Raw genomic sequence first — 25,492 nt, 5'->3', positions numbered from 1 at the left:
GCAAGGGGTAAGCATTTTACCCAAGAAGCCTTAGTTTCCAGCACAAGTTTTGTTAGTTGTTTCTTCATTTCACCATTCATTCGCTCTACCTTTCCAGAAGAGGAGGGGTGCCAGGGGCTGTGAAAATCCCACTCAATCTCTAAGGCCTGCTTTAACCCTTGCAGTAAAGCTTTACACCCATTCAGTCACGTGGTCAATTAGGACAAACAAGTAACTCAGTAAAGTCTACCTGTATACTTTGGAAAGGTCAAAGCCCTGGCTCCCGTCCCCCTCTAGATAGGTTACAGAAGACCTTTTTATTTACCTTTTGACATATAGTACATCCTCTGCATGTGTGCTTCTCTAAAGTATATTCTCCTACACAGACATGCTTTCTTAGAACAACATCACACATTGCTTGCACCTCCCAATGACTCTTCTGATGTAAAACAGTTAATATTTGCCTCATTATCACTTTATTCAGCATTTCTCTCCCATCAGGGAGTATCAATTTTCCTTAAAATGATCCACATATTTGTAACATTAATACCTCCTTGGGAGGTTGTAATTGCTCCAAAATCTTTTTTAGAATTTACCCAAATAGATAGGTGGCCCTGTAAACTTCTGAGGTAAAACTGTCCACCTATATTGTTGCTTCCGCCCCCATTTCAGGGTCTTTCCAGTCAGAGGTGAATATACATGTATGTTTGCTCTCAGGGCCAGAGAGCACTCCATTAATAACACTGTTATTCCAGTCTAACAATTTACTAGTTGAATGCCCAATTTAATCATCAAATCCCTTCCCAACAAGTTAGTCTCTGCCTTGGATACATACAATAATTGCCCAGTGATCATTTTATCCCCTAGTCTCAGCTTGGTATCCCCCAAAAGTGGCACTGTTATCCCAGTCCCTTCTACCCCCATCACATTTAGGGTTTCATTAGTTAATTTAATCCCTGATACTTTACAAGTCAGTAATCACTTAGCTGCCCCAGTATATTGGGTTTGATGGCAAGGTATGGGGGGGGTGTGACGGGTGTGGGGATGGGAAACTGCAGTGGCAGCCCCCGTGAAAAAAAAAAAAACAAAAACAAAAAACAGAAACCTCCCCGTGGTAGATAAGGGACAATTTCATCTGGCCCTAAAGGGGCCCACTGCTGCCCAGAGCCAATCCAAACAAACAAACAAACAAACAAACAAAAACCTGCTGCTCAACAGCAGTTTGGAGAGCAAGAAACCCCCCCTGCAGACACCAAAGTCAGTGCAGAAGGAGGGGGAGGAGGCGCTCCAGGCGCTGGAGCCGAAGCCCCCCTGCGGCCGCTGGAGAGGCCCCTGGTGGAGCAGGCTGTTCCCCCCTCCCCGATGCTTGGGAAACTGAACAAACACCACAGCAAATATGCAAATATACCAAAACTTCTAGACTGTTACTTAGATAATGCCTACATCACCTTTCCCTGCTCATTCAACTTCGAATACCTTTAACACTTTCAACAAACCTTTGAACACTTCCTTTATCTTTCTCTAGCCTTTACTTTTCTAATGCCGACATCAAAGGCTCAGTCAGGGGCCAACTTAATTCCGTACCTTTTCCCTCCAAGATGCTGAAACAACATCAATATACAACATTTCATCCTGTTTTCCTTCTTTCCACAAAAACAACGTTAACTGTAATATGGTGTTATAATTAGTAGTTCCATTTAGGAGCCACTCCGCTCCATCCTCTAGTTTATAAAGTGGCCACCACTGATTACAATATTTGATAAGGGTTCTTTTACTCTCTGTACCCTCTCATCCCACTATATCCCTCCAATGTGTTAGTATACATCCTAGGGGGCTTTTCCTCGGGATTTCTTTGCTTTGAACTTTTCCTATTGTAATCTACAGTGGTTAATATTCCACCGTTTTCCTAGAAGCTCTTTACTAGTCAATCCCAATCCCTCCAAAATCCACAATATATAGATACACAAGTAAAATCAGACCACTGTAAATTAACTGCCTGTAGACAATTACACTGGGAACATTTAAACCTGATGAGCCGATAATATGCCTGGGAAAATTTTGTTCCCTTAAACATACACCTCAATGGCAGTTCTTATATTTACATATTTACATATTAACACAGGTATAAAAGAACACTTTAACAAAAATGCCCGGGCTTTTATATATACAATATGCAATGTACAGTTATTATTCCAGTTAGAATTATTCCTCAGCAGCTGGAAACATTGTGCCAGTTGCCATTAAAGCTCGCTTACCCTCCTCCTGTCTTTCTTAAAATCTCGGACGTCCCCAGAGTTAATGGGGACAGCCACATATTCCTAGTCACTGGTCCCTGAACGCTAGAGTCAGAGTCGCTATCAGTCTCCCTGGGGTTGCGGATTAGGAAGCCCGGGAGTCAGAGGGGCTGCAGATGGTGGTGGTGAAATATAGGGAGGCAGTGGGGCTGGGATCTCTAATTTTCGGTTTTTCTTGTGCCTCCCATTCCCTCCTTTTTCTTTTAGAAGATATAAATTGGCTCGAGTTTCTGAGCTGATCCACAAATGTGCATATTCACTTTCTTCCAAACTAAAAGGTTCCTTTGAGTTTACATAAATATTTAGGGCCTGGCAAACCCAATCTTCAAAGGACCCAAATACGGGCCAGTAAAGGTGGTCTCCTCGAATCTGTTTACCACCCCAAACTTCAACACAATAATGTATCATTTTTACTTTATTGCTTCCCCGCCTAAAAGGGGAATCCTGCCAATTTTTAATCATTAATCCCAGGGTAACCTAACATCAGACGTTACCCTGCCCATGGGACCAGAAGGCTTACTCTTCTGTCCCATCTTCTGGAGGGCCTTCACACACACACACACAAATCGCTTCCCCCTTTTCGTGGCCCAGTCCCTCGCGGGATGTGGGAACTGCACTACCGAGGGGTCCGCACTCGCTTCGTCCGCAATTGGACGTCTCACAACGCTACGCTCCAGGATACCCAACCCCAACCGAACGGATCACCGGCCTATACTTACTCACTCCTGAGTCTTCGTTCGGTCTTCGTGCACAAAGATTACTAGGGGTTGCCGGCTTTATTTGCTTGCTGCCGAATTTAGGGTTCGTCGGTGAAGGATTTGAATGAAAGTAGTCCTAGCGAAGGCCGCTGAAATCAGCGGGGCGCCCCCTCCGAAGGTCTTTCAATCAGATTGCCTTCATCCGAGTCACGGCACCAAATTTGTTATAAGTTGCCCCCTTAATTAATTTTCGGAGAGCATTGCATTAATAATAGAAAGGAAGTTATTGAGTAAGCAACAGCAAGCAAAACAGCGCTGGGCGGCCGGGGAGTCTCGGCTCCGCCAACGGCGCGCACCTCACCCCCGCCAGGGTCCCTTTTTATATCTTGGTGATTTCAGGATTACGCAGCACGTCCGGGTATGTTCTGCGACTGTGCGCACTGTTGCTAGGGGGTCGTCTCTGTCCCTCTGGTGGTCGTGAAGATGAAGGCCGTAGTCTTCCTCGGCGTTGTGGTTCAACTTCTTTCTTTATTTGGTCATGTTGGCCCAGCGTGAGACAGGAAGGCAAGATGTTGATACACTAGTTTAACAACTTATCAGGAGATGGTTACATGAGCTTTGCAGCAGTGTTTTTTGAACAAAAGAGGCAACTGAGATGCAGAAGGAGAAAAGGGGAGAGGGTTCTTTTTTTTTGTTACATTAAGCAAAGGAATTTTCATAGTGTCTAGCTAAGCATTATACAGCTCCTTACTTCAGCAGGGAGTTTTCACCACTCCTGTTCCTCAAACAGAACTCCTTGTTTTTACAAAAGACAATGAACAAACATTTATTGTGTATTACAGTTAGGAAGAACTTCTTTACCGAAAGGGTTGTTAGGCACTGGAACGGGCTGCCCAGGGAGGTGGTGGAGTCACCATCCCTGGAAGTCTTCAAAAGACGTTTAGATGTAGAGCTTAGGGATATGGTTTAGTGGGGACTGTTAGCGTTAGGTCAGAGGTTGGACTCGATGATCTTGAGGTCTCTTCCAACCTAGAAATTGTGTGTGTGATTTCTGTGTGCATGGAATTCTTTGGCCAGTTGGGGTCGGCCATCCTGAATCTGTCCCCTTGCAGCTGTTGCTGTGTGCCAATTCTGATCGCTAGTAGGACAGTGAGACACCGAAAGGTCCTTGGCTTGTTGTAAGTACTGCTCTGCAGCAATTGAAACATCGGGGTGGTATCAGCACTCTTCTAAACATCCTTTTACACATCCTAAGCCAAAACATAGCAACGTACCCGCTACTAGGAGAACTAACTGTCCTAACTGAAACCAGGACATGTATCTTTTCCACTTGGGTGCTATTGCTCATAAATTTGAGAATTCAACATGAGCAAGCTAGGAAATGTGGGTACATACAGAACCGCATGTATATGGTACACAGCAGACTTGGGATCTGGATCCTCCGTGAGGCCTACAGGCTTCTCTTTGTATACCATGGAGCACTGGCTTGTAAACATGGTGAAATTTCCCATCCTTGATGGGTCTAATACAAAAAGTCTCTTCTCCCTTCTCTCCCCTGTCCTCTTTCTTAATGTAGGCAGTTGAGAAAGCCGAAATTGGAACAAAAAAAAGAATATAACACAGGTAAGTGGCTGTAACTCCCCGGGATACCGATTTATGCTGGTTACTGAAGAGGATGGCACTTGGTCACTCCATCGCTTTCATTTGGCCCCAAAGCCTTCTGTAGTCAGCTGAATTCACTCATCAGTGACTTTTCTGTGAAGAGAGGTAGGTGCAAATAGGAGATTTTATGAATTCCTTGGGGAGGGAGCAGTGTGAATTGCAGCTTCGTAGGCACAAAGCAAACTGTTCTAATTGTGCAAAGTAAATTGATACTTGGTAAGTTTAAACTTAGTTTTATAGGTGGCAACCACAAAACTAAACCTTAGCTGTGATCCTACCACCACAGTGGTGTAGCTCTTCCCTTCCCCTTGTCCTCTTGGTTCTTTTAATGACAGTGCAAGCAACAAACCTGTGCCAAAGGGTGCTGTACGGTAAACAATGGGCAGGCTTTTTTCTAAAAAGCACGAGTTTGAGTTATCTGGTGTTTGGGTGTTTCTCTTGAAACGATTCTTACCTCCTTGAGCTGTTAGATCATAATGCAGGAAATGAAAGTGCTGCATGCATAAACAGAGTAATAAAACATACACCTCTTAGGAAGAGGCTTGCAATGTAATAGTGTTTTTTTTGAGCACTGTTAGATACAGTTTGACATGAATGGAGTGAAAACACCTTAGAGAAAGGTGTTGATTGTTCTCACTTTTCCAAGACAGAAATAACTGGAGTAAATTTCCCTCCTGCATGGAACAAAAGTTGTGTGTTTGTTTTTGTCTGGCTAGCTTTCAGTCTCTTTAAAATTTCTCTACAGGTCACAGTTTTTAAGTAGACAGTTTAAACGTGCAGAGCGATAAATAAGTGTAATGCAGCGGTTGTGTCAACAACTTCTGATCTGAAATTTAAAGAAAAATCAATCCACTTTAGGGTGCCTTTTTTGTTTGTTTACATTTTACAAGAGCAATGGTGAAATAAGGAGAATCCCATCTTGACTGTTTCAAAATACTTTTTCCACGTTTCAGTCACCAGAACATTGAGGAGTAGAGCTGGTGCAAAAACTATGAGACGAGTCCATGGAGAAAACAGGGACTTGGAGCTGCGCCGCAGCTGTAGAGTCCAACGCAGTCGGTACTCTACTACTAACTCGTCCATTCTATTTGACAAACTTATAACAAAGTAAGTCATCTTTTCTTGCAGACCTCTTAAAATGATCTTTCTTAGCAAGCCTTTGCACTATGGCATGATGTTGGCCTTGACTTGCTCTTTTTTTTGACAGCAAAGAGGTATGGCTGCTCCTGGCATTGAGAGTTCAATTTGTTGAGTTTTCCCCATTTGGCAGTTTTCTTAGCATCAGAAGTGCCGTCATTTTTAATGAACTTTTTGTTCCATACTCACAAAAGTGAATGTAATGTTTGGTTAAGAAACTGAGGACAGTTTGATACAGTCAAAGCAAAGTAGTCCTAGCGATTCTGCATTTCTGTCCATGGTTTATTTCTGTTTCTGAAGCCAAAATTGTTTTCTGCTTCAGAATTTGCTTTCCTTTCATTTCATCATTTTCTACAACACGAAACTTAGATTCCCATGTAGAGAAGAACAAACAGCCTTTCCTTGGTTAACAAAAAATGACTTAATGCTACTGTGCAGAGCAACTTAAGTAGGATTAAAAGTTGACATAATTTTTTTATATCATCTTACTAGGATGTCAGAATTCTTATTTTCCTCCTGCATTTAAATATATATATATTTTAAATGTGCTCAGTAAGAGGGGAAAATAAACCTGAAAACAGCGTATGTTTGCAAATCCTCAAAAGCTTGTTCTTAAATCTCTATCAAAACTAAAGATTTGACCTAATTTTTTGGTAATGTCTAAAGTCTTGGCTAAGTGTCAATGACTTTTGCTTTGTGCATACTACATTAAAATCTCTTATTGATTGTGTGTGCTGTTTTATTTTTTTCATACATACCTAACTTTGCTCTTACATGTCAAGTTTGTATCTTAGTACTGCGGAAGTTGTGCTACAAAAAATGGATGAAATGGAGCAGATGCGTAGATGCCAAAGATGTTGGGAAGATGTTGAGGTACAAATGACAGAGCAAATACTCTGTCAGTTTGCCATTTTTGTAGAGTATTTCACGTAGGGAAGTAACTTAGTTGTAATTTTAATTGAACTGAAATAACTTCCTTCCAAAGAATAGTGTGGTCTAAACTACCATTTGGTCTTGCTCTCTGGTTATATCTTCATGTCTTACTGATAGGGTTGTGCTCCAGATATCTTTTCAGAGTGGAGGAAGCATCTTCTGCAGAAGATGTGGGATAACGGGGAGATGCTGAAATGCATGTCTTCCACTCCAGTTTCTGAATTGCCTTCTGCTTTTTGAATGGACGCTGTTTACAAACAGCTGTTTCGGACTTGGGTTTTTACTCCAAATGTTACTAAAAGCTCTGCCTGGGGGACTGAATATGCAAAAAGACTGGTGCTTTCCATCAGCTTGGCAGTTTAAGCTGTTTAGCTTTTTCTCCTTAACTCCTAAATCATATTTCTCGTCATGCTCAGGAACGCACTTACTTGGAAAGCTTAACAAAAGGCAGTGCATAGCTTCCTGTGTTGGTCACTCACTCGAATTTTGATTCCTGTTAACGTTTTTTTTCCTGAGAGCTCACAAAGAATCTCCAGTATCATGTAGCTTTAATCATCTGTTACAGGCAAATGGAGCTGTTTTCTTTAATTGACCTAACTTGCATTTTAGAATTCTTCCTTGGTTGCAAACTGCTCCCAGAGTTTTCAGGAACTTGAAGCCTTTCAAATTTCCAGCTGAATGAACTGATGGCTACTTTATGTATATTTGTTTGTGTGCTGGCCTTGCCTGAGAGCTTAAATAAACCCCTGTCTCTAGAGGAACCCCTGTTAAAGTTGTATGCAGCAATCATACTTCCTCTGTCTTAGTTTTGCTCTATTAAATTCAACTATTTTATTAAATTACTGTTCTTTTGAATGATAGGCACATCATTTTAAAACTTCCCGATAACCTACTTTCATAGCTTTTAGTTTAGCTCTGAATTCCCTTTTTTTTCTCTCAAATCACAGAATGGTTGAGGTTAGAAGGGGCCTCTGGAGGTCACCTGGTCCAACCCTCCCCTGCTCAAGCAGGGACACCTAGAGCTGGTTGCCCAGGGCTGTGAAATGAATCCAGAATTGTCCACAGTACTTTTTATTAGCATCTCTCACACGCCTGTATGATTTCTTTTGGTATGTCTGCTAGAAAGGTAGTTCTTTTTCCTTGGTTCTGTCACGCTGTAGGTTATTAACCTCTGATTAACTAATGCACTCAGTTGTGTATCTGGGCAAGTATTTAACCACTGCATGTACTGAGCCCTGGTTTAGAGCAGAAACTCTTGTTGCTGATTGTGGGTGCACGCAATCATATTCCCATTCTCTCCTCTTGTGCAATAATTTATTTTTTGTGTGTATACGGGGTGCCTCGATAATGTTACTGTGTAAGCATCAACAGACAGACGTGTCTGTCAGTGGATGTACGTGTATGCACGTCTGTTTTTCTGCACGTTTGTGACCGATCTTTCTTGCTGCTTGGAATTAGGAGAACCTTGATATCTTCACCTGAGTGAAGTCAGACTTTGAAAGAACTGGACCTGGCAGTCCAGATGAGGTTGGTGAGTTCTGGTTTTAAGTTTTCTTTACTCTGTTCTAACCAAAAGCCTTAAACAATTGAAAGAAGCTAATCTACAGGGTATTTGTCTTCTGTAAAAATTCTGTGTTGCTATTGACTTCACAAGCCTTAGTATGAGCTCTAGGGCTGTACTGTAGTGAGCTCAGAACAGGTAAAAAAAAAAAAAAAACACCAAAAACAACAGCGCTTTTCCAAACTGCTTACAAGATAAAAGGCAACAGATGGTTGTAGACAGGTGGGAATGGAAAGAAATGGACAGCATTGCTATTACTCAGCATGCGAAACGGTGATACCGCTACAGCAGGAGCGTGACAGTTTTCATGGTTTTGAGCAGCACAGCAAGAATTTTCAGGAAGCAAGGTAGATAGGCTGCCAGATGTTTATGAAAAGCTCCTCCCAAGCGTGAAGCTCAGCAGGAGGGAGGATAGCGTTGTGCGTTTCTGCGTTTAGGAGGCAGTCGCCGTAAGCTGCTGTCAGGGCCTGTAATTAGGAGCTGTCATCTGGGTACTCAGTGACTTGTGGAATGAGGTTAAGCCACGAAAGGCCATATTAACTTGGAAGTGATGGGAAAACTTACAGTTTTTAAGAAGAATGTTAGTTGTGATTAAGGCAGTAAATTAGATCATCCTCGTAGGAGCTTTCTAAACAGATCAGAACAGGGCAAGACTGTACTTAAGGACCGAAAAGGGTGTTGCAGTAGATGAGCTGACAAGTTAGATTATGTGAGAGAGCTCACCTGCACACCTGCAAAGGAGCTCAGAGAGACAGTGACAGGAGGCTGAGCCCCAGAAAATACTTTGCTCCTCCCTTCAGAGGCCCAGAGGAGCAGAGAGATGCACAGTGGCAGGTGGGAACCCGAGGGAAGTTCTTCGGAGGAAGAATGGCTGGGCCATGGACTAGTAAGGGAGAAGCAGAGTTGACTCCTTTGGAGGTTTAGTTAGGAAAACATTAGCTCAAAGTCTGAATAAGAGTAGCTTGAATACAAGGCGGGGGCCAGTCTAGAGGGAGAAGCTTGGTTAAAGTGTGTGGGTTTCAGGGAGCTGTGCAGTAGAGGCTTGTAGAGAGGAATTTTAAATAGCACGTTGAATGGGAAATGAGCCCGGGGCAATTAATTGATGATCAAAATGCAAACTACAATTTTAAATCAGGAAAGAGCTAGAATATACTTTTATAATGAAAAATACACCAGAAAAGAGTGAGGAAAGTGTCAGTGTTGTTACAAAGGAAGTTACTGGAACAAAGGAAAGGGTTAGTGGAGCAATAAAGCAGAGAAATTCATGCTTTTGTGATAGAAGTGTTGGAACACCAAGGACTGGAGATGGTAGTGATCACAAACTCATTTACTGATCGCTCAGTTTTCCGTGTGCTGTCTGTATACCCCATGGCACCTACCTTGCATTCAGAAAGCAATGCAACCTTTGGGGTTAAAAAATAAAAACCAAAGAGGGCGGTGCTTTCCAAGAAAAAAAGATAAGTCCTTTTGGCCAACAGGTAGGTGAACGGAGTATGTACGTTCCTTCCTCGGTGTCCTGCTGTTAACGTGAGAGGATATTCACCAGAACCCAGTAGATAATTGCACTCTGGTTTTTGTGTTTTTTACCATCTTTCATGAAACAACTTCAGGTTACTTGACAGAAGCTAATGGCCTAAGCTTATGTGCATTTGGCATTGTTTTCTCATTGGTGAGCTTCAAGCCTGTGTCTGGCCCATTATTGCTCACAGAATTTGTGGCAGAGCTAGACTTGGACTTAGATTACTGTGCTTAGTCTTAGCACTACAGATTATTAAAACCCTTTCCATTAAACACTTTCTCAAACTAAGAAGTGACTTTCTGAAATAGCTGTTTTCAGAAGATCTGCATCTTAGCTAAGCAATATGACAGAATTTTGCCTGTTGTTAAACACTGAGGCTGACGACAAGTCCATCAGCAGTTTCAGAGAGGACAGACAATGTCTAGATGCATGCTCATCTGCTAGGATTTGTGATTTCTGAAACGTGACTTGCATAAATTCATCTTAAGGTTTTGCAGGATCCACTGTGTCATTAAAATAATGATAATAATAAAACTTACAGGCATCTGTGTAATGCATTTTGGATTTCATATAATTTGCAAAAGTACTTAACGATTCGGTGTCATTTTGTGGTACAGTACAAACAGCAAGAGGAAGTGAGAACAAAGAAAATGACGGTGAAGATGTTCCAAGGCGTTACAACCTTCGACGGAGGAAACCTGTTGACCGCTACCAAGCTCCTATGGAAAGTAGGTTGAACGCACAGTTTCTCTTAAAACCTTATTTCTTGCACATAAGTGAGATAATTTTTTTCAATGCAAATACATGTGTTTGCGCACACAGTTCTGTTTCAGTTCTGTACCTTCATTCTGCACATGAACTTCGCTGTTTTTATCAGACACGTGTGTCCTGTGCCCATTGTATTTCTTTGCTGTTTGGCGTACTTAGTGCTATGTATCCTTGATATGACAGTAATTAATCACACTTCATAGTCTTGCTCTTGTGATTTTCAGTTCACCTTTAAAAAGGGCGTAGTTTTCCACTTGTACCATGCACTGATGAAAAGCAAAAACGGTTAAAAATTCTTCTGGAATTAGGGATGAGTGAAACACGTGGCATTTTCTTTATCTTTTGATTTCCTCCTCTCTTAAATGTATCTGTATCATTATTCTAAATTCTTTCCTTTCAGTAAGACAAAGAGATCGAGAGAGGACTAACTCGGGCCAGCCCTGTTCTGTCAGACAGAAAGAGTCACTTGAAAATGCTGGGTCACAAAAATGTAGAAGACGTGCCAGGTTGGTGTATGGCTAGTGATAGCTCTTACTTATCCGTAGAGCTGTCAGTCTCCTTACTGCATAATGCTTCAAAGGGTTTTCAGTTTAGTGGTAATTACAGAGTAAGTTTATGATCGGTACTTTGGTAGTCTGAGGATAGAGAGGAAAGAAATATTTGGAGGGCAGGAGGTGGATACTTTTAAGTTGGTTTCTTTTTTAAATCCAATATTTGTGGGTCGCTGATAAGATGATTATGGAGGTAGTGTCTGAGTTTCTGTAACTGAAATTCTTTGGTTCTGGAACTGAAGCCAGAATCCCCCCTTAAAAATCTTAGTCACACTATTTAATCTTGAAGGATACAAATTATTTTCTTAAAACCAAAAATAATTTTATTCGATTTAGAGGGAGAGGCTTTATGGAAGTTTTGTTGGATTAAAAAAAAAAAAAAGTTATCACTCAAATACTGACTCTAGTTTCTGTTTGGAATCAACTAATGTTTCTATATGAAGTTAACCTTAAACAATAAAAGATCTAAATGAAATCATAAATTGCCTTAGTGGTGATAAAGGCTTCTTGGATTCTGTAAGCAGTTAGTGCGTAGAGAATGCTGTTGATTGCCAGATATTTTGTTGAGCATTCTTGAAAGCAGACAGTTGTCACGAGGAAAATCATGTCATGGCCTTTGAAATCAGATTGCTAAGGAGTACAATGGACTGGAAAATAGATCTCAGAATAAATTTTGAGATAGAATTCCCTTAATTTTTGGTGTTACTTAGTATCTGCTCTATTTTCTTTTTAACTTTCTGGTTTATATGCTTGCTTGCAGACAGAGACATGCAGATGACATCAGTGATTCTACACCCTCTTGCTCATCTCCCTTGCTTAGCACATGTGATACGGAGGAGAGTGGTGAGAGCAGTGAGGACAGCGAGAGCACATCTCCAAGAAGGTTGCTGTCATTAGAGAACAGGGGAGGGATGAATCTCCTTCAAATGAATATTTAGCCATGTTTAAGTTTATCTAAATTTAACTGTGTGAGTTTATGTCAATTAATTAGGTCTTCTGTATATTAATTAATGTTTTTTACATTTGCTTGGCATTATTATGAAAAACAAAAATCTTCAAGTTGCATCTTAAAGAAAAAGAAGCCCTATAACTTCTCCTTAATTCAAATCAGGACTTTTTGAGTGAAACTTCAGAAACAGGACCTAAAGAGAGTTCAGAGGGATCAGAAGAAAGTTGGCAGAAGTCAGGGAGATGCAATGCAAATAGATAGTGCGGTAAGTCTTAAACTAATCATCGTGTCAGCGAGTGTTTCCAGGGATTATGAAAGATCTCAGTGTGCCATCTACAACTACCTTTGTTGATGGTTTTCTCTAAAGCAACTTCAAAAATTGCCCAGAATGTTTCCATTGTGCTGAGATAATTTCTGATGAAACCTTGATCTAGGTTGCTGCTTTCTTTAGCATACAAACTCTGTTGTGTTGAATTTCTCTTTAGATTGGATTTGAGAATGTGGGTGGTCTTTCCAAACACATCGCAGCTTTGAAAGAGATGGTGATTTTTCCCCTCCTGTATCCAGAAGTTTTTCAGCGGTTCAATATTCAGTCCCCAGGGTAACTCATTAAAGTGATAAATCGTAAGTCAGCTGTTTTCAGGAGAAAGTTCAATTAAGGTATCAATATGCTTCCATGCTTCAACATTTTGGCAGCGGTGAACGTTTGTTTTAGTAGTGGCAAAAAGTGGTTTCTTAAAAATGGATAGAATCCAGAATATTTGTAGGTTAAAAATATAAGCAACGTCTTAAAATTTTAAGTTTTACCGTCTGGTGTCTTTAAAAAGTTGGGTTAGTTGGGTTGGAGTGGTTTTGTTCTCAGTTTTATGTACAAGTCAGCTTGATTAGTTTGTAGGCAAGAAGGGATTATCTAGTGGAAGTCAATTGTAATATGTTGCCTGGAAGCCCAATTGTTTTTCCTGCCTACTTTTGTTTTCTTTTTTTTTCCCTCTGAGTGCTAAGGCATCGCTTTTCCTTCCGGCTTTAGGCTTCCTCACGTGCCATCAGCAATAGATGGTCTGAGAGACCAAACCCAGTAACTTAATGCTTTTGAGAGGAGCATTAAATGCTTTACTATCAGATTCTGCATATTGTGAAAGCAAGAATATGCAGTTTATCACTGAAGAATGAAGTGGTGATTCACCATTCAGCCCATTCTCAGATTCTGTGCTGAAGTTTGCCTGTTTGGCTCTGGTTTGCTGTGATCAAACTGTTTGTCAGCAGTTTTGGAAGTGTCCTTCTGGGACAGTATGCTCTCTTTTGAAGGTTTTATACACTTGAGTTACCCCCTTATTCATTTCTTTGGGTGAAAAAAATGAATTTTCTTGTGAAACGTTGTAAAAATGCAGAACTTCTATCTGTTCTGACTCTACCCACACTTCAGCTATTACTGCTGTCTTGTACATGATGTGTTTTGGTTAGGAAAGACGCTTGTTCTAGAGATGATGGTTGTAGGAGGTACTCATCATGATGTTTTTTTTTTCCTATCTGGATCTTTTTTTATTGCAGAGGCTGTCTATTTTATGGCCCCCCAGGAACAGGGAAAACACTAGTTGCTCGTGCACTTGCCAATGAATATAGCCGAAGTGACAGAAAAATAACATTTTTTATGAGAAGTGCTTCGGACTGCATGAGAAAATACGTGGGGGAATCAGAACGCCAACTTCGTGTGTTATTTGAACAGGTAAGGTTGAAATGCACAGTGTGTTCTGTCAGAGTTGAAACCATTATTTTCTGTGGTCAACGTTTTTAAGTAGAACTTGCTTTTTTTGTATTTTGTTATTTTTTTTTTTTCCCACTGAAATGGAAATGCCAGTGTTTCTGCTGTGAATGTCAGCTGTAGGAACTACTGGAACGATTTGCTTCCTGTCACCCGGATACAGTGGGTTGACACAGACTGCTGTCTTCTGTTAGTCATGCCAGATACTCCAGTAGCTCTATCAGTAGAGGTCCCAGAGGCTGAAGTGAAAAATCTAGTTTAGATGACATTCCAACCATGATGTTTTTGTGTATTTTTCCTTTAGATAATGGTGTTTTACTCTGTGTTTTTGTGCTAGGCCTATCAGATGCGACCTTCAATTATTTTCTTTGACGAGATAGATGGTCTCGCTCCTGTGCGCTCTAGTAAACAAGACCACATTCATAGGTATTACAGTTTTGCACCTACATAAAATCTGCTTGATCTTTGGGGAATGAAAAAAAAAAAGGATGATGACCTGTTTAATTTACTGTGAACACATTAATTTATCCTGAAAACTTGTAACTCAATGCCAAAACAGGTGCTTCTAAATGATAGTTGAAACCAGTTTACTAAGCCTGATATCAGCTTGTGGTCTGTGTTAACTTACCTATTGTTTATGTCTTAAAATGAGTCTTGTCCTTAAAAAGCTTGTCCTTTTTGACTACTCATGGAAAAAAGTCATATGGAATGTGACAAAATTTACTGAACCAGTAAGTAAAAATTATATTTTTCTATTAGTTCCATTGTTTCAACTCTTCTGACGCTTCTGGACGGCATAGTTAACAGAGGGGAGATCGTGGTAATCGGAGCTACCAACAGACTGGATTCTATAGATCCTGCTTTATGAAGACCAGGACGCTTTGACAGAGAGTTCCTCTTCAACTTGCCAAATAAAGAGGTGAGAACTGAAATTCAACGTTAGCGCTACCATGGCAAAGTCCAACTTTATAGGAAAAAAAAATTGACAACTTGAACAAGAGAGTGATATGTGGAGACACTGCGTTGTTCCGTGGAGGGCAAATCTGGTACTGAATATATATGGTCAAGATGATACCACCAAGTAGTTAGTTCTGTAATCAAACCTTTCATTCCCAAAGTTGTACCTGTTTGCTTAATTATTTAGTCCACTTGGGCGCTTTCATCATGAAGTTGTGTTTTTGGTCTCAATCCTTCACTTATGAATGAATAGGGGACGTGTGTGCATTTGATTGTGCCCCGGATCAGTGGTAGTAGTTTGAGTCATAATTATTTTCTTCTTTATAGTAATTGTAGCAATTTGAAACATTGTGCCAGAAGTGCTTTCTGTGAATTTACTGCCTGAAAAGCAAATGTGATGAAGTAATGAGACTGTCACAATGAAAGCTTGTTAAATTTTAGAGAAGTTTTTTGGACAACAAAGAAATGTTTCTGGATAAATTTTTCATTGCAGTATTTTCCTCTGGGTCCTTAGGTCTCATAGTTTGGAAACTTGTTATTGAAGCTATAAATGCCTTTTCTTTCACTGTAGGTTCCTAGAAAAAAGTCCAGTGTAACAAATAAGAAATATTCAATTTCCTGGTTGACAATGCAGAGTGTATATTAAATAACTGTAAAATACTTGAAAGTTGAGCAAGTAAGAAAAGCGTATTAGTAGATGAGGGTTTTTGAGGGAGGACTGTTTTGGTTTTTTTGTTTGTTTGTTTCTTGTTGGTATTTCTAAGGAAAACTTGAGACAAGCTAAAATGCAATGATTTTGCTTCCAGGCTAGAAAAGAAATTTTCAAGATTCATACTCGTGACTGGACCCCTAAGCCACCGGACATGTTGCTTGATGAACTAGCTGAGAAATGCATTGGTAAGACTGAAACCAAAATGGATTCTTGCTTGTGACCAAGTTGTAAAGAACCTTAGCTTGTACCAGGCAGTACCCAAGCTCTTGTGCCTTGCTGCACAACTAGTCAACGAGGCAGCTGGCACGCCTTCATAGCAATCAGAGTTAGATGCTTTCATCTATTTATTCTTTGTTGTCGTTCCTCTTGTTGTCTGAGAACATTAAATGGTTCTGGGGCATCTGCCTCAAGAGTATAGTTTTTGATGAGGAGTCTGCTTCAGCTGCATAAGCGCAGGATATCAGGCAGTGAGCAACATGAAACTTCCCTGCAGAGCGGTAGCACTTTGAATTCCCTGTTAACCTGTTTGGTTTTGACATGACAAATTCTTTAAATGTTGCATGTTGTAAACCTGGGCCTTGACTGATGTAACGTTTGATTTTTGTTTGTTAGGATACTGTGGTGCAGATATCAAATCCCTATGTACTGAAGCTGCTCTGTGCTCTCTGCGCCGATGCTATCCTCAGATTTATGCAAGTAGGGAGAAATTGCAACTAGACGTTAATTCTATTAAAATAAAAGCAAAGGACTTTTTCATGGCTCCGAAGAAGGTTGTTCCGGCATCAAACAGGATCGAGGCTTCACCCGTACAAGCACTATCACCCATTTTCAAGCCACTTTTTAAAAGATCAGTAGCGAATATTTTACAAGTTGTGCAGAAGATCTTCCCGCAGGCACAGCTAGTGCTAAAGGAGGACCGACAGCAAGGTATAACCACAGCATCCACTTCTTTATAATTCTGCTAAAGATTGTTCGTAAGCTCCTTTATTCTAAGGGAGAGAAAAAAATCACCAAGAGTAGCGTACCTTATATGTACACAGCAGTGGGACTTGGTACAGCTTTGTAGGGCCTTGTGCCATCTGCTTAGATCTGTGGTGGGATGAACTCTAGGAAATAGCTTTCAGTGTGTGCTCTCAAATGAAGAAAGGGTTTTGGCACTGATTTAGAAGCTGTATTAATGTAAGAGAAAGAGACAAAGGCTATTCAGGGAAGTTAACAAACCTCTTTTGCCTTTCAGACCATTTAAATCCTATTTTACAAGATGGTATGTTCGACAGTGATGACGATGCATCCTTGGTTTCCGGAGATGAATTCAAAGATGGAATGCCTGACGGACCAGAGAAAAAACTCCTCTGTTTCAGCAGGTAAAGAAAGATAGATCCCTGTTATGTTTAAATTCTCAGGTCTGATGAGCCTTTGTAAACAGTTCCAGCTGTTAAAAGTGTGAGGGGTGGTAGACGAAGGGGTAACATCAAGTTAGTGTGTAGAAGGGGTGCTTGGTATTCACAAGAAGAAAGGGTGAAGGGACTAAAGTTGTAATGAAGTTGCTCTGAATGACCCAATTGAAAAGCCCAGGCTTCTCTTCCTAAGCCAAAGTGATCCGTAGACTACCAGAACACGTTGACTTAATCCATGGCATTCTTTGAAAGACTCAAGACCGCATACATGTCCTATCTGTCCTTTTAGCTAAAAGTACCCCAACTTTATGGGTTTGTGTTGCCACCTTTTGCCCTTCTGTTTTCCAGGATTGTTAAACCAGTAGTGAATTTTGTAGTAGAAAGAACACTGAGAAATGGCTTGTTAAAACACCTTGAGAAAAATTTGAATGGTGTCTTTATTTGTTAAGCCACCAAGTTGTGTTAATCTTGTGGTATTTTAGTATGGAAGTCATGCAAGCCCACGGTTGGAAAGTTAGATCATGTTGTCGCAGCTGGATCAGTTATTTTTCTCAGTTTCTATTGCTGTGCTGTCCAGAAGATTTTCTGTCCTCTAGAGCAAGGCTAAGTCTCTAGCATCTTTGATTTAAGCCAGCAAAGGTACAGCCTGATTGTAGTGGGGAAACAAATGCTCATTGCAAATTTATTTCCTAGTAGTAAAGCAAGATTGCAGGGATATTAATTTGCAGTCTTGGTTTAGTAAAGAATAGGAAACACAAGGGAAGAAGATGAAACAATTGGAATGACTGAATAACTTAACTGGAAATCTTACATGTATTTAATGTACCACTGCCACTGGGATTATTTGGGGAGGGAAAAGAAAATCTATAGGAAAAGTACTTGGAACATCTGTGTGTCTATTCAGCACCTCATTTATAAGCTTGTTTTCTTAACTCTTGTTCTAGGAGTGCTTTCTGCGAACCAACATCACGCCGGCCCCGTCTGCTAATAGTAGGAAAAGAAGGGTACGGCCAGGTTTCTTACGTGGCACCCGCGGTGTTGCACGCTTTGGAGAAGTTTCCCGTTCACACCCTGGACCTTTCTGTTCTGCTTACAAACGTTGCACCGCCAGAAGAAATCTGCGGACAGGTACCTTTTTTCTTTTTATTCTCATCGGATTCACTGACTGTATGTAGAGGATCAGTCGAGTTGCAAGTAAGGTGAGCAAAATTCATTGGTAATGGAGGTGGCCTTGTTTTAATGTGCTGGGATGTTTGCTTCTGTCTGAAAATCCCCTTTTCTTTTAGACAGCACCACAAACAATCTGGATGTTGTACATGTCCACATTTTCCATACCCAATTTTACAGTGAGGATGTTGCTAGCAGCTCAGGAAGCTGGGCGGTGTTGCTAATGAACATCTCTTTGTGGAAAGAAATGCTGCTCATCTCCCTGGGATCCAGAAAGTAGTTCTCATTGCCTCCTAAGACTGTGTGCTCCCAGTAGATGGCTCTGTACCAGACTGCATGTCGGCTACTTTTTGTAGCCTTCTTTTAAATTATATTAGTAAGGCAACCAAGGTTTGGAGCTTCTGTTTATTTTGTTTTCACACGGACATACACAACTTGTGCTGTTGCAGTGTGTGCAATAAAAGCATTAACACGCTGATGTGGTTTGAACTAGAAAAAATAAACAGATTTGGTGTTCTTACTTTTAGGCAGGAAATCCATTTTATTGTTTGGCATCACTACCTTAAAATATTTTTACCTTTAGTGGAAACATTTGAGAGCTATACAAGTAAGGACAGACATGTTACACTACTGAATACTGATGTGTCCCAAAAGAGGGACATTTCCTTTCTTTGTTATGCGTTGATTGTGGCTGTGGCCATATAGCTACGGTGTCTAGCCACTGCCTGAATATATCCTTCCCATCTTCTGACTAGAGTTCTCCGAATACTGATAATCTGAAAGGGTGCCCAGAGAAATTCCTTATGTGAAAGGATGCTTGCCACTCTGTTCACATAGTTTCATTTCATGGGGCAGTCAGATGGCTATGTAGCTATGTATTAACAGGTTATTCTCCGTGTTTTAGTTTTCTTACCCAAGCTTTCCTTTTCACTAGCTGATCCGAAATGCTCAGAAGACAGCACCAAGCATAATTTATGTCCCAGATATCCATTTATGGTGGGACAACGCTGGACCTGCCTTGAAACTTACTTTTCTAACTCTACTACGTAACATTCCAGCATTTTCACCAGTTTTGTTGCTTGCTACGTCTGATGTACGTCACTCAGATCTCCCAGAAGAGGTATTTGTCAATACTTTTCTTACTATTTCTTCAGTTTCTTGTAATTTATGAATGCTTTCAGCATCAAAATGCTGTGCTGTTAAATGCATACTGTTATTACTCAGGCACCCTAACAAATCACTTAAAATTTGCTTAGAGAAAAAGAATACTGTGAAAGCATCTGCTTAAAGTTTTTTCTGAGTCAAGCAAGTGACTTTCACCCCCTTCTCACGCATGCAAATAATAAATTAATACAATAATTCCGGTGGCTACAAAGTGGTTCAGTCAAGAATATGCAGTGCTTGAAATGACAAGAGGATGTCTTTACTGAAGAGACTTCTTCTGACAGTTTGCCATTCCATGCTATGTTGGGTAAACTGCTAATAATGCAATTTAGTAGAGAATTGAAACACTTTGATTAAAAAAAAAAAAAAAAGCAGTTTCTTTCTTCATATAGGCCAAAGCTTTCCAAGCTGGAAAGCTGAGTTCCAATTTCTGCTCAAGTAACTTTGGAATGGAATTCTAGTTGTATTCCTAAATAAACTGTAGTAAAAGTACATGCAGAACTTCATTGACTTCTGAGAGTTTACATTAAGGGAAGGTGCCCAAAACAGGAACACGCTGTTCTCGTTCTGATTATTTTGTCTCAGTTACTGGGGGAAGAGAACGGGTCTTACCTAGACGTGTTTATTATCAACTGCTTTGAAAGTGCTTGAGTTCCCACAGAAGTTTTTGTGCAGGTTCTAAATTCCTTCTAAAATAAGTAGTGAAATTCCTTACCTACCTTTTAATACTAGAAATTGAAAATGGAGGAAGACGTAGAGGTACTAGCTACTTCAGACACCTTTTGGTAGAGAAATAAAAAGTCAGCAAAAAGCCCTCACTTGTCTGCTGAAGCCTTTCTCTTCCCTCTATAGCCATAAAGGTTCTAAGTAAAGGATGCAGCAAGGCAAGTAAATACAAAGGAAGCGATGTTGGATGTGGTGAAAGCCATTACTTTATCAGTGTAGCATACAATCCCTTCACCGAGCTTTAATTCTACAGGTGATTCTTAAAGGTGATATTTGAATTTGCCGTGCCAGCCTGTGAAAATGTAGCCTTTTAAGGCCAGGAAGATAACTTTTTTCAGTTTGTGTTCTTCAGGTTATTATTAATTTTAAAAGGTACTCGTCTTTTTGGAATAGAAGATGAGTTTTTGTGGCCTTAAATCTGAAATGTCTTTCCTCCTTCTGCTTTAGATCCAAAAATTATTTAATAAGGAATTTGGAGAAGTGTGCAATATTGAGGTGCCTGGTAGGGCAGAGAGAGCAGCTTTTTTTGAGGACCTAATTCTAAATCAAGTGGCTAAGCCTCCTGTAAAGAAAACAGGTGAGGAGGATATAAGAAGTACATCTTAAACTTTCCTATCGAAGTTACTAGCTCTTTGGGATTTGCTTTGGTGGTCATTTTCTGTCAGTAATTTGTCATATGCTTGAATTTGAGTACTGTAAATTGGCTAATTTTTCCTGATTAATTGAAGTTGATCGGACGTTGGAAGTCCTGCCTGTAGCACCACCAGCTGAGCCTCAGAAGCCACAAGAGGAAGAAGTAGGGATGCTGGAGGAGGAAGAGGAGGATACGTTGCGTGAACTTAGAATTTTCTTGAGGGACATTACTCACAGACTTGCCACTGACAGACGTTTCAGGGAATTTGCAAAGCCCGTTGACCCACAGAAGGTAAACTAGTGCTGATCTGTGTGTGTCTGTAACTTCTCAGTGTTCGTATTTCTCAGCGTTTTGGGGAAGGTTCAACTTTGTTTTTAGGGCTGCACTATTAGGATTTTGCAAGAAGCAGAGGCAGTGCTTTTACTTCTGCTGACTCTCAAACGTCTCTTATTGGATTATTCGCTGAAAGCCCTGGTTTCATTCTAAAAAGCCAGTCCAAATGCCAACACAGTTTGCTCGTGAAAAGGCTTTGATATGTAGGCATGTCACAGCACTGAAAAGCCCAGAGATCTTTCCTTATAATTACAAACAGTATTTACAGGACTACTTTAATGAAGTCTAAAGCCCTTTATTGGACTGTCAGTACCTGTGGGAACAGGAATAGGAGCAGCCGTTTGTAAAAGTAAGTTTTGAGATCCTGTTCTCTGTTTCATCTGGAACTCCTCAATAGGAATCAACCATAAGTGCAGTGTGTTTTCTTTTTCCTCCAATTGGCTGCTTAGATCCCTTTTTCTCCTTAATTGATTAGATAAGCCTAAACTAGGGGCGTATATTTCAAAGACAGATATAACTTGAATATACCTGCGGATCAGCAAAGGCTTCTTCATGTGGGCATCCACTGGCTTTTCTTCCCCTTTTCTCCTAGGTTCTTGAGCTGTGAAAAATCCAGACAGATACATATGTCCTCATCTGAACTAGTTATTAGGCTCCTCTTACGGTCTGAGGGAAGAACTCGGCACCTCTGGGCCCAGTTACCTCATTCTAAAGTAGATGCCTGCAATAGGTACTTCACAGGTGCAATGCATGCACCTTTTCCTCAATGTCGACAACAAAGAGAATGTCGGATGGCTTACTCAGCTTTCACTGTTGTGATTTTCTGAAGCAAAGTGAAATGAATCTCCCACCCTCAGTGTTTCTTCTCTACCATGCACGTGCTTCTGACCGCCCTACTTCTTGTTGTCCTCTCCTAGCAGCTCTAATGCCAGTTGAAAGAGCCCTTCCATTTTTGAGAAGCAAACTGGTTAATTTCAGCATCTTCCGATGCATCGCAAATGTTCAGGGTTTTTAGGAAGTCATTTATTTAAAGTTTTCAGAGTAATTTTGGTAGACAGTGTGCAAGGTTAAGAAAACCTCTGAATGCTTGTATTTGATCTGCAGGTACCTGACTATGCCACAAGGATTAAAGAGCCGATGGATCTTTTAACAGTTCTGACTCAAACTGACTCGCACCAGTACCTCACTGCAGGAGACTATCTGAAGGACATCGATCTAATCTGTAACAATGCCTTAGAGTACTACCCGGATCAAAGATCTACAGGTGAGGATGTGCTTTTTAGCCCTAGTTTAAAAAATCGGTCAAACGTATAGATGGATAAATGCTGTGTTCAGACAGTAGACTTCAGATGGATTAGATGATTTTGGACATCCACAGAGAACATCTCTTACCACATTGTAAATATTTTACCATTTTGCTGCTTGGGCATGGAATTGTGATATAAGTGTTCCCAAGGAACTAGTGCTTTTGTTTTAATTAACTTCTATGTTGTTATGCTGAAAATATTCACTGAGATAACCTTTCGGAACCAACCTATGAAGAAAGCAATTTTTTTCTGTGATCAAAACAGTTTCATTGGTTGGTAGACAACATTCAGTTAAAGTCTGTAAAATTTCAGATCGTCACAGAGCCTATGTTTTGCAAGACACTGCATATTCAATGGTGAGGAACGAAATGGATACAGAGTTTGGACGACTTTGTGAACAAATTAAAGAATCTCGTGAGAAAAGAGGTACGTGCTTTAACGCTAAGGATTTTAAGACTTGTCTCTGCATTTGTAACTGAAAATGCACGACAAAGATCTTTGGTATCTATTCTTTATTGCAAGGTCGCACCTCTCCAGCGTGGTCTCCATGGGACGACTCCAAGTCACCACAGCAGAACCCTGCTACTGAAGACGACAAACCAGAGGAAGAGAGTAATGAAAATGAGGAGATGACAGCGGCACCTGTAGATGCCAGTACACCCATTTCTAATGGTAAGTTGCATTTTATTCAGCTGCTCTTGTCATTCATACCTTCTCTGTTCTTGAGGCGCAACAGTTGTCTCTGATGCCTGGCTCTTTATGCCAGAAGTATTTTGTTTTCAAATTTACTTCAAAATGTGAGAGAGAAATCCAGAGGTCATTCATTCAATATAGCGATGAATTAAAGTTCAAAGAAAGTTGGTTTACAACATAAAAAACAAACAAACAAACAAACAAACAAAAACAACTTTGATGGCCCAATTGACATTTAGCCGCCCCTAAATTGCTAATTCTTGAGGTAAAAAATGTTGTGGATGGCAGTTTCTGAATACTTAACTAGTTTTTAATTATGCAAAATGGCATTTTTACCCCCACTCCACCCCTCCCTTCCCCAAATGCTAAAACCTTAGCTACCTCATACTGTGATTCCCAGTTGAAGGAGGGAAGTCTAACTAGTGAGAGTGGGAATTTTGCCATGGACTCCACCCATATCCTTTTGCAATACTATATGAATACTACGAACGTTGGGCAAAACCACAAAGTTTGTTTTTTCACAAAAGGTTTACCAAATCAGGAAGCGTACGAGGTATAAGTCTTCATGTTTTTTCTCCTTTGAATATTCCCTTAAAATTGTCTCATTAATTAATCTCTTCCAAACACGTATTCAGCTTTTGAAGTCTTCAGCTTGATACCAGACTCGAAGGAGAGCTTATTTCCAGAGGCTTTTATGATGTTCATCTGTATTAGTTCATGGAGTAAGACAGTGACTTTGTCAAATAACCTCACGTTGTATTAATGCTGCCCATCCAAAGTAAGAATCCTCAGCATGTAAAATCCTGAAAGTGACTGTTTAGTGAATGAAATTCCGTAGCTGTGTGTGTGGTTTGTTTGCTTGTTTTTAATCTTAATAGCAAACTGACCCCATTAACTTTCAACTCTTTTCTCAGCATATGTAGGGATATAGGCAGTGGTAGCTCAGTTCCTTTGTTTTCCTTGTCAGTTGAGTAAGATGAAGATAATAGATTTTGAAGAAAGAATTCTTTTGGTTATGTTTTGGATTATTTTTTATGCTGTCTCTTTGTAGGTGCGTCAGAAAGAAAGCGCAGAAGGAACAACTGTGCGCATGCTGCAGCAAAGAGGAGTTCTCAATTCGATACAGAGAACAGAGTACCAACAGATGACCAAAACAATAGTGATGGAGAAGAGTTTGTGGACAAACATGTTTCTGACATATGTCAAGTTAAACTTAACACTGAAAAGGAAAGTGCTAAGCTTTGTGGATATTCAACACCAAGATGGGGAACTATAACTAATGGAAATCCAAGTTCAAATGGTAAGGGAGAAGTCCATCAGATCCTTTAGCACCCTATTCTTGCTGAGGAGGATTGCACTATTTATTAGCTTTAGCCTTCAATTTCACTCTATTTTTTCTGTTACAGCTCTCAAAAATCATCACACAGTTTATTCCATAATGATGTTGCTCCTCTAATTGTGCAAGCCTAGCCCACGTTTCTGTAGGTGCTGTTTTTTTGATTCTAAAGTGTGTTTTTTTCTAATGGTACCTAACTGAAAGCCAGCAGTCACTGACACTCTTTTATTGTACGAGGTGCTTTCCAATAACGAGCAGCTTAGGTGAAAAAGCAGCACTTCAAGATGCGTGGATCCAGAGTAACATGTGGAATAGGAGACTTAAGCCCTAATGTTGTACTCTAAGATGTGTTCCCTAACCTGAATTGGCAACATGACTATTTTTTTTTCACTATTAACCTTTTCATTAGTGCTTTTTGTTTGTTTGTGGGTATTTTTGTTTGCTTTTTTTTGTCTTAGTTTCTGTTTTTTATGGAGCAGTGGCTTTAGCTGGAAAGAAGGGAGAAGCCAAGTATTTCTCAGTGCAGACGATAACAATTCTGTCTCTGTATTTGTAGAGAGAGACTGTTTTGCAGGTACAGGATCCTTCACTGAGACTGTATTCTAGATAAACAGGAAACCTGACTGAAGAAATTTGTGTCCTTCCAGATTCTTGGGCATTTCAAGCAGTGACTCCTGAACATTCTTGGGAAGAAGACCAGCAACAGATAAGTGATGAGAACCCTGTACAAGTTCCTACAGAGACAGACTACATAGTTATCGTGGATCGCTATGAGCTCAAAGTCTGTCTAATTTCAGCTTTTTTTTTGATGCTCAAATAGGACATATGCACTGTGACTGTTTAGTTTCCATACCTCGTGTAGATTTCTGTAGGCTACCATTTAGCCTTCGCAACTCCCGCTCCTCAAGCGGAACTCCTTGTTTTTACAAAAGACAATGAACAAACATTTATTGTGTATTACAATCCCTCCTTTTTCTTTTAGTTACTCATTTTGTTCATTGAAGCTCTGCAATGCCTGGCTACTAAGAACTAATGTTTCCTCGATTCCTTCGCTGGTACTTATTGGCTCGTATTTGGCATGTATGAGCATTAAGTGTGCCGCTTCTAAACATCCCTTTACAATCGCAATCAATTTATTAAAAATACATGGTCCAAAAGTTAGTGCTATTATTAATAACAACAAAGGTCCTGTTATTGTTGATAATAAAGTAGTAAGCTAAGGTGAATAATTAAACCAAGATTCATACCAGCTCCGT

At 40.3% G+C, this 25,492-nt stretch overlaps 1 protein-coding gene and 1 long non-coding RNA gene across 3 annotated transcripts; both read left to right on the top strand.

Moving 5' to 3' along the window:
• Window positions 1–9,730: 9,730 nt before the first annotated feature.
• Window positions 9,731–12,453, top strand: LOC140000360 (uncharacterized). Its single transcript, XR_011805502.1, has 3 exons — window positions 9,731–10,511; window positions 10,952–11,057; window positions 11,863–12,453. It is a non-coding gene; the product is annotated as an uncharacterized lncRNA (long non-coding RNA).
• Window positions 12,454–14,555: 2,102 nt separating this feature from the next.
• Window positions 14,556–25,112, top strand: LOC140000339 (ATPase family AAA domain-containing protein 2-like). 2 transcript variants are annotated; one of them, XM_072030191.1, is made up of 12 exons: window positions 14,556–14,729; window positions 15,574–15,664; window positions 16,092–16,406; window positions 16,717–16,843; window positions 17,821–18,004; window positions 18,978–19,163; window positions 20,662–20,858; window positions 22,005–22,164; window positions 22,520–22,633; window positions 22,730–22,879; window positions 23,952–24,200; window positions 24,884–25,112. In XM_072030191.1, exons 7-12 carry the CDS (start codon window positions 20,736–20,738, stop codon window positions 25,054–25,056), a joined length of 969 nt encoding a protein of 322 aa, XP_071886292.1. In that variant the 5' UTR covers window positions 14,556–14,729; window positions 15,574–15,664; window positions 16,092–16,406; window positions 16,717–16,843; window positions 17,821–18,004; window positions 18,978–19,163; window positions 20,662–20,735; the 3' UTR covers window positions 25,057–25,112. The 2 variants fall into 2 exon arrangements, with proteins under 2 accessions (XP_071886292.1, XP_071886293.1); XM_072030192.1 differs by lacking the exons at window positions 14,556–14,729; window positions 15,574–15,664; window positions 16,092–16,406; ... (1 more) ...; window positions 17,821–18,004; window positions 18,978–19,163 and adding an exon at window positions 19,599–20,510.
• Window positions 25,113–25,492: the final 380 nt, after the last annotated feature.

This window comes from Anas platyrhynchos, chromosome 33 (assembly GCF_047663525.1).
Source record: "Anas platyrhynchos isolate ZD024472 breed Pekin duck chromosome 33, IASCAAS_PekinDuck_T2T, whole genome shotgun sequence".
Classification (NCBI taxonomy): Eukaryota; Metazoa; Chordata; class Aves; order Anseriformes; family Anatidae; genus Anas; species Anas platyrhynchos.
Note: the sequence above shows the minus strand (reverse complement) of the source record. Positions and strands in the feature narration are given on the sequence as shown.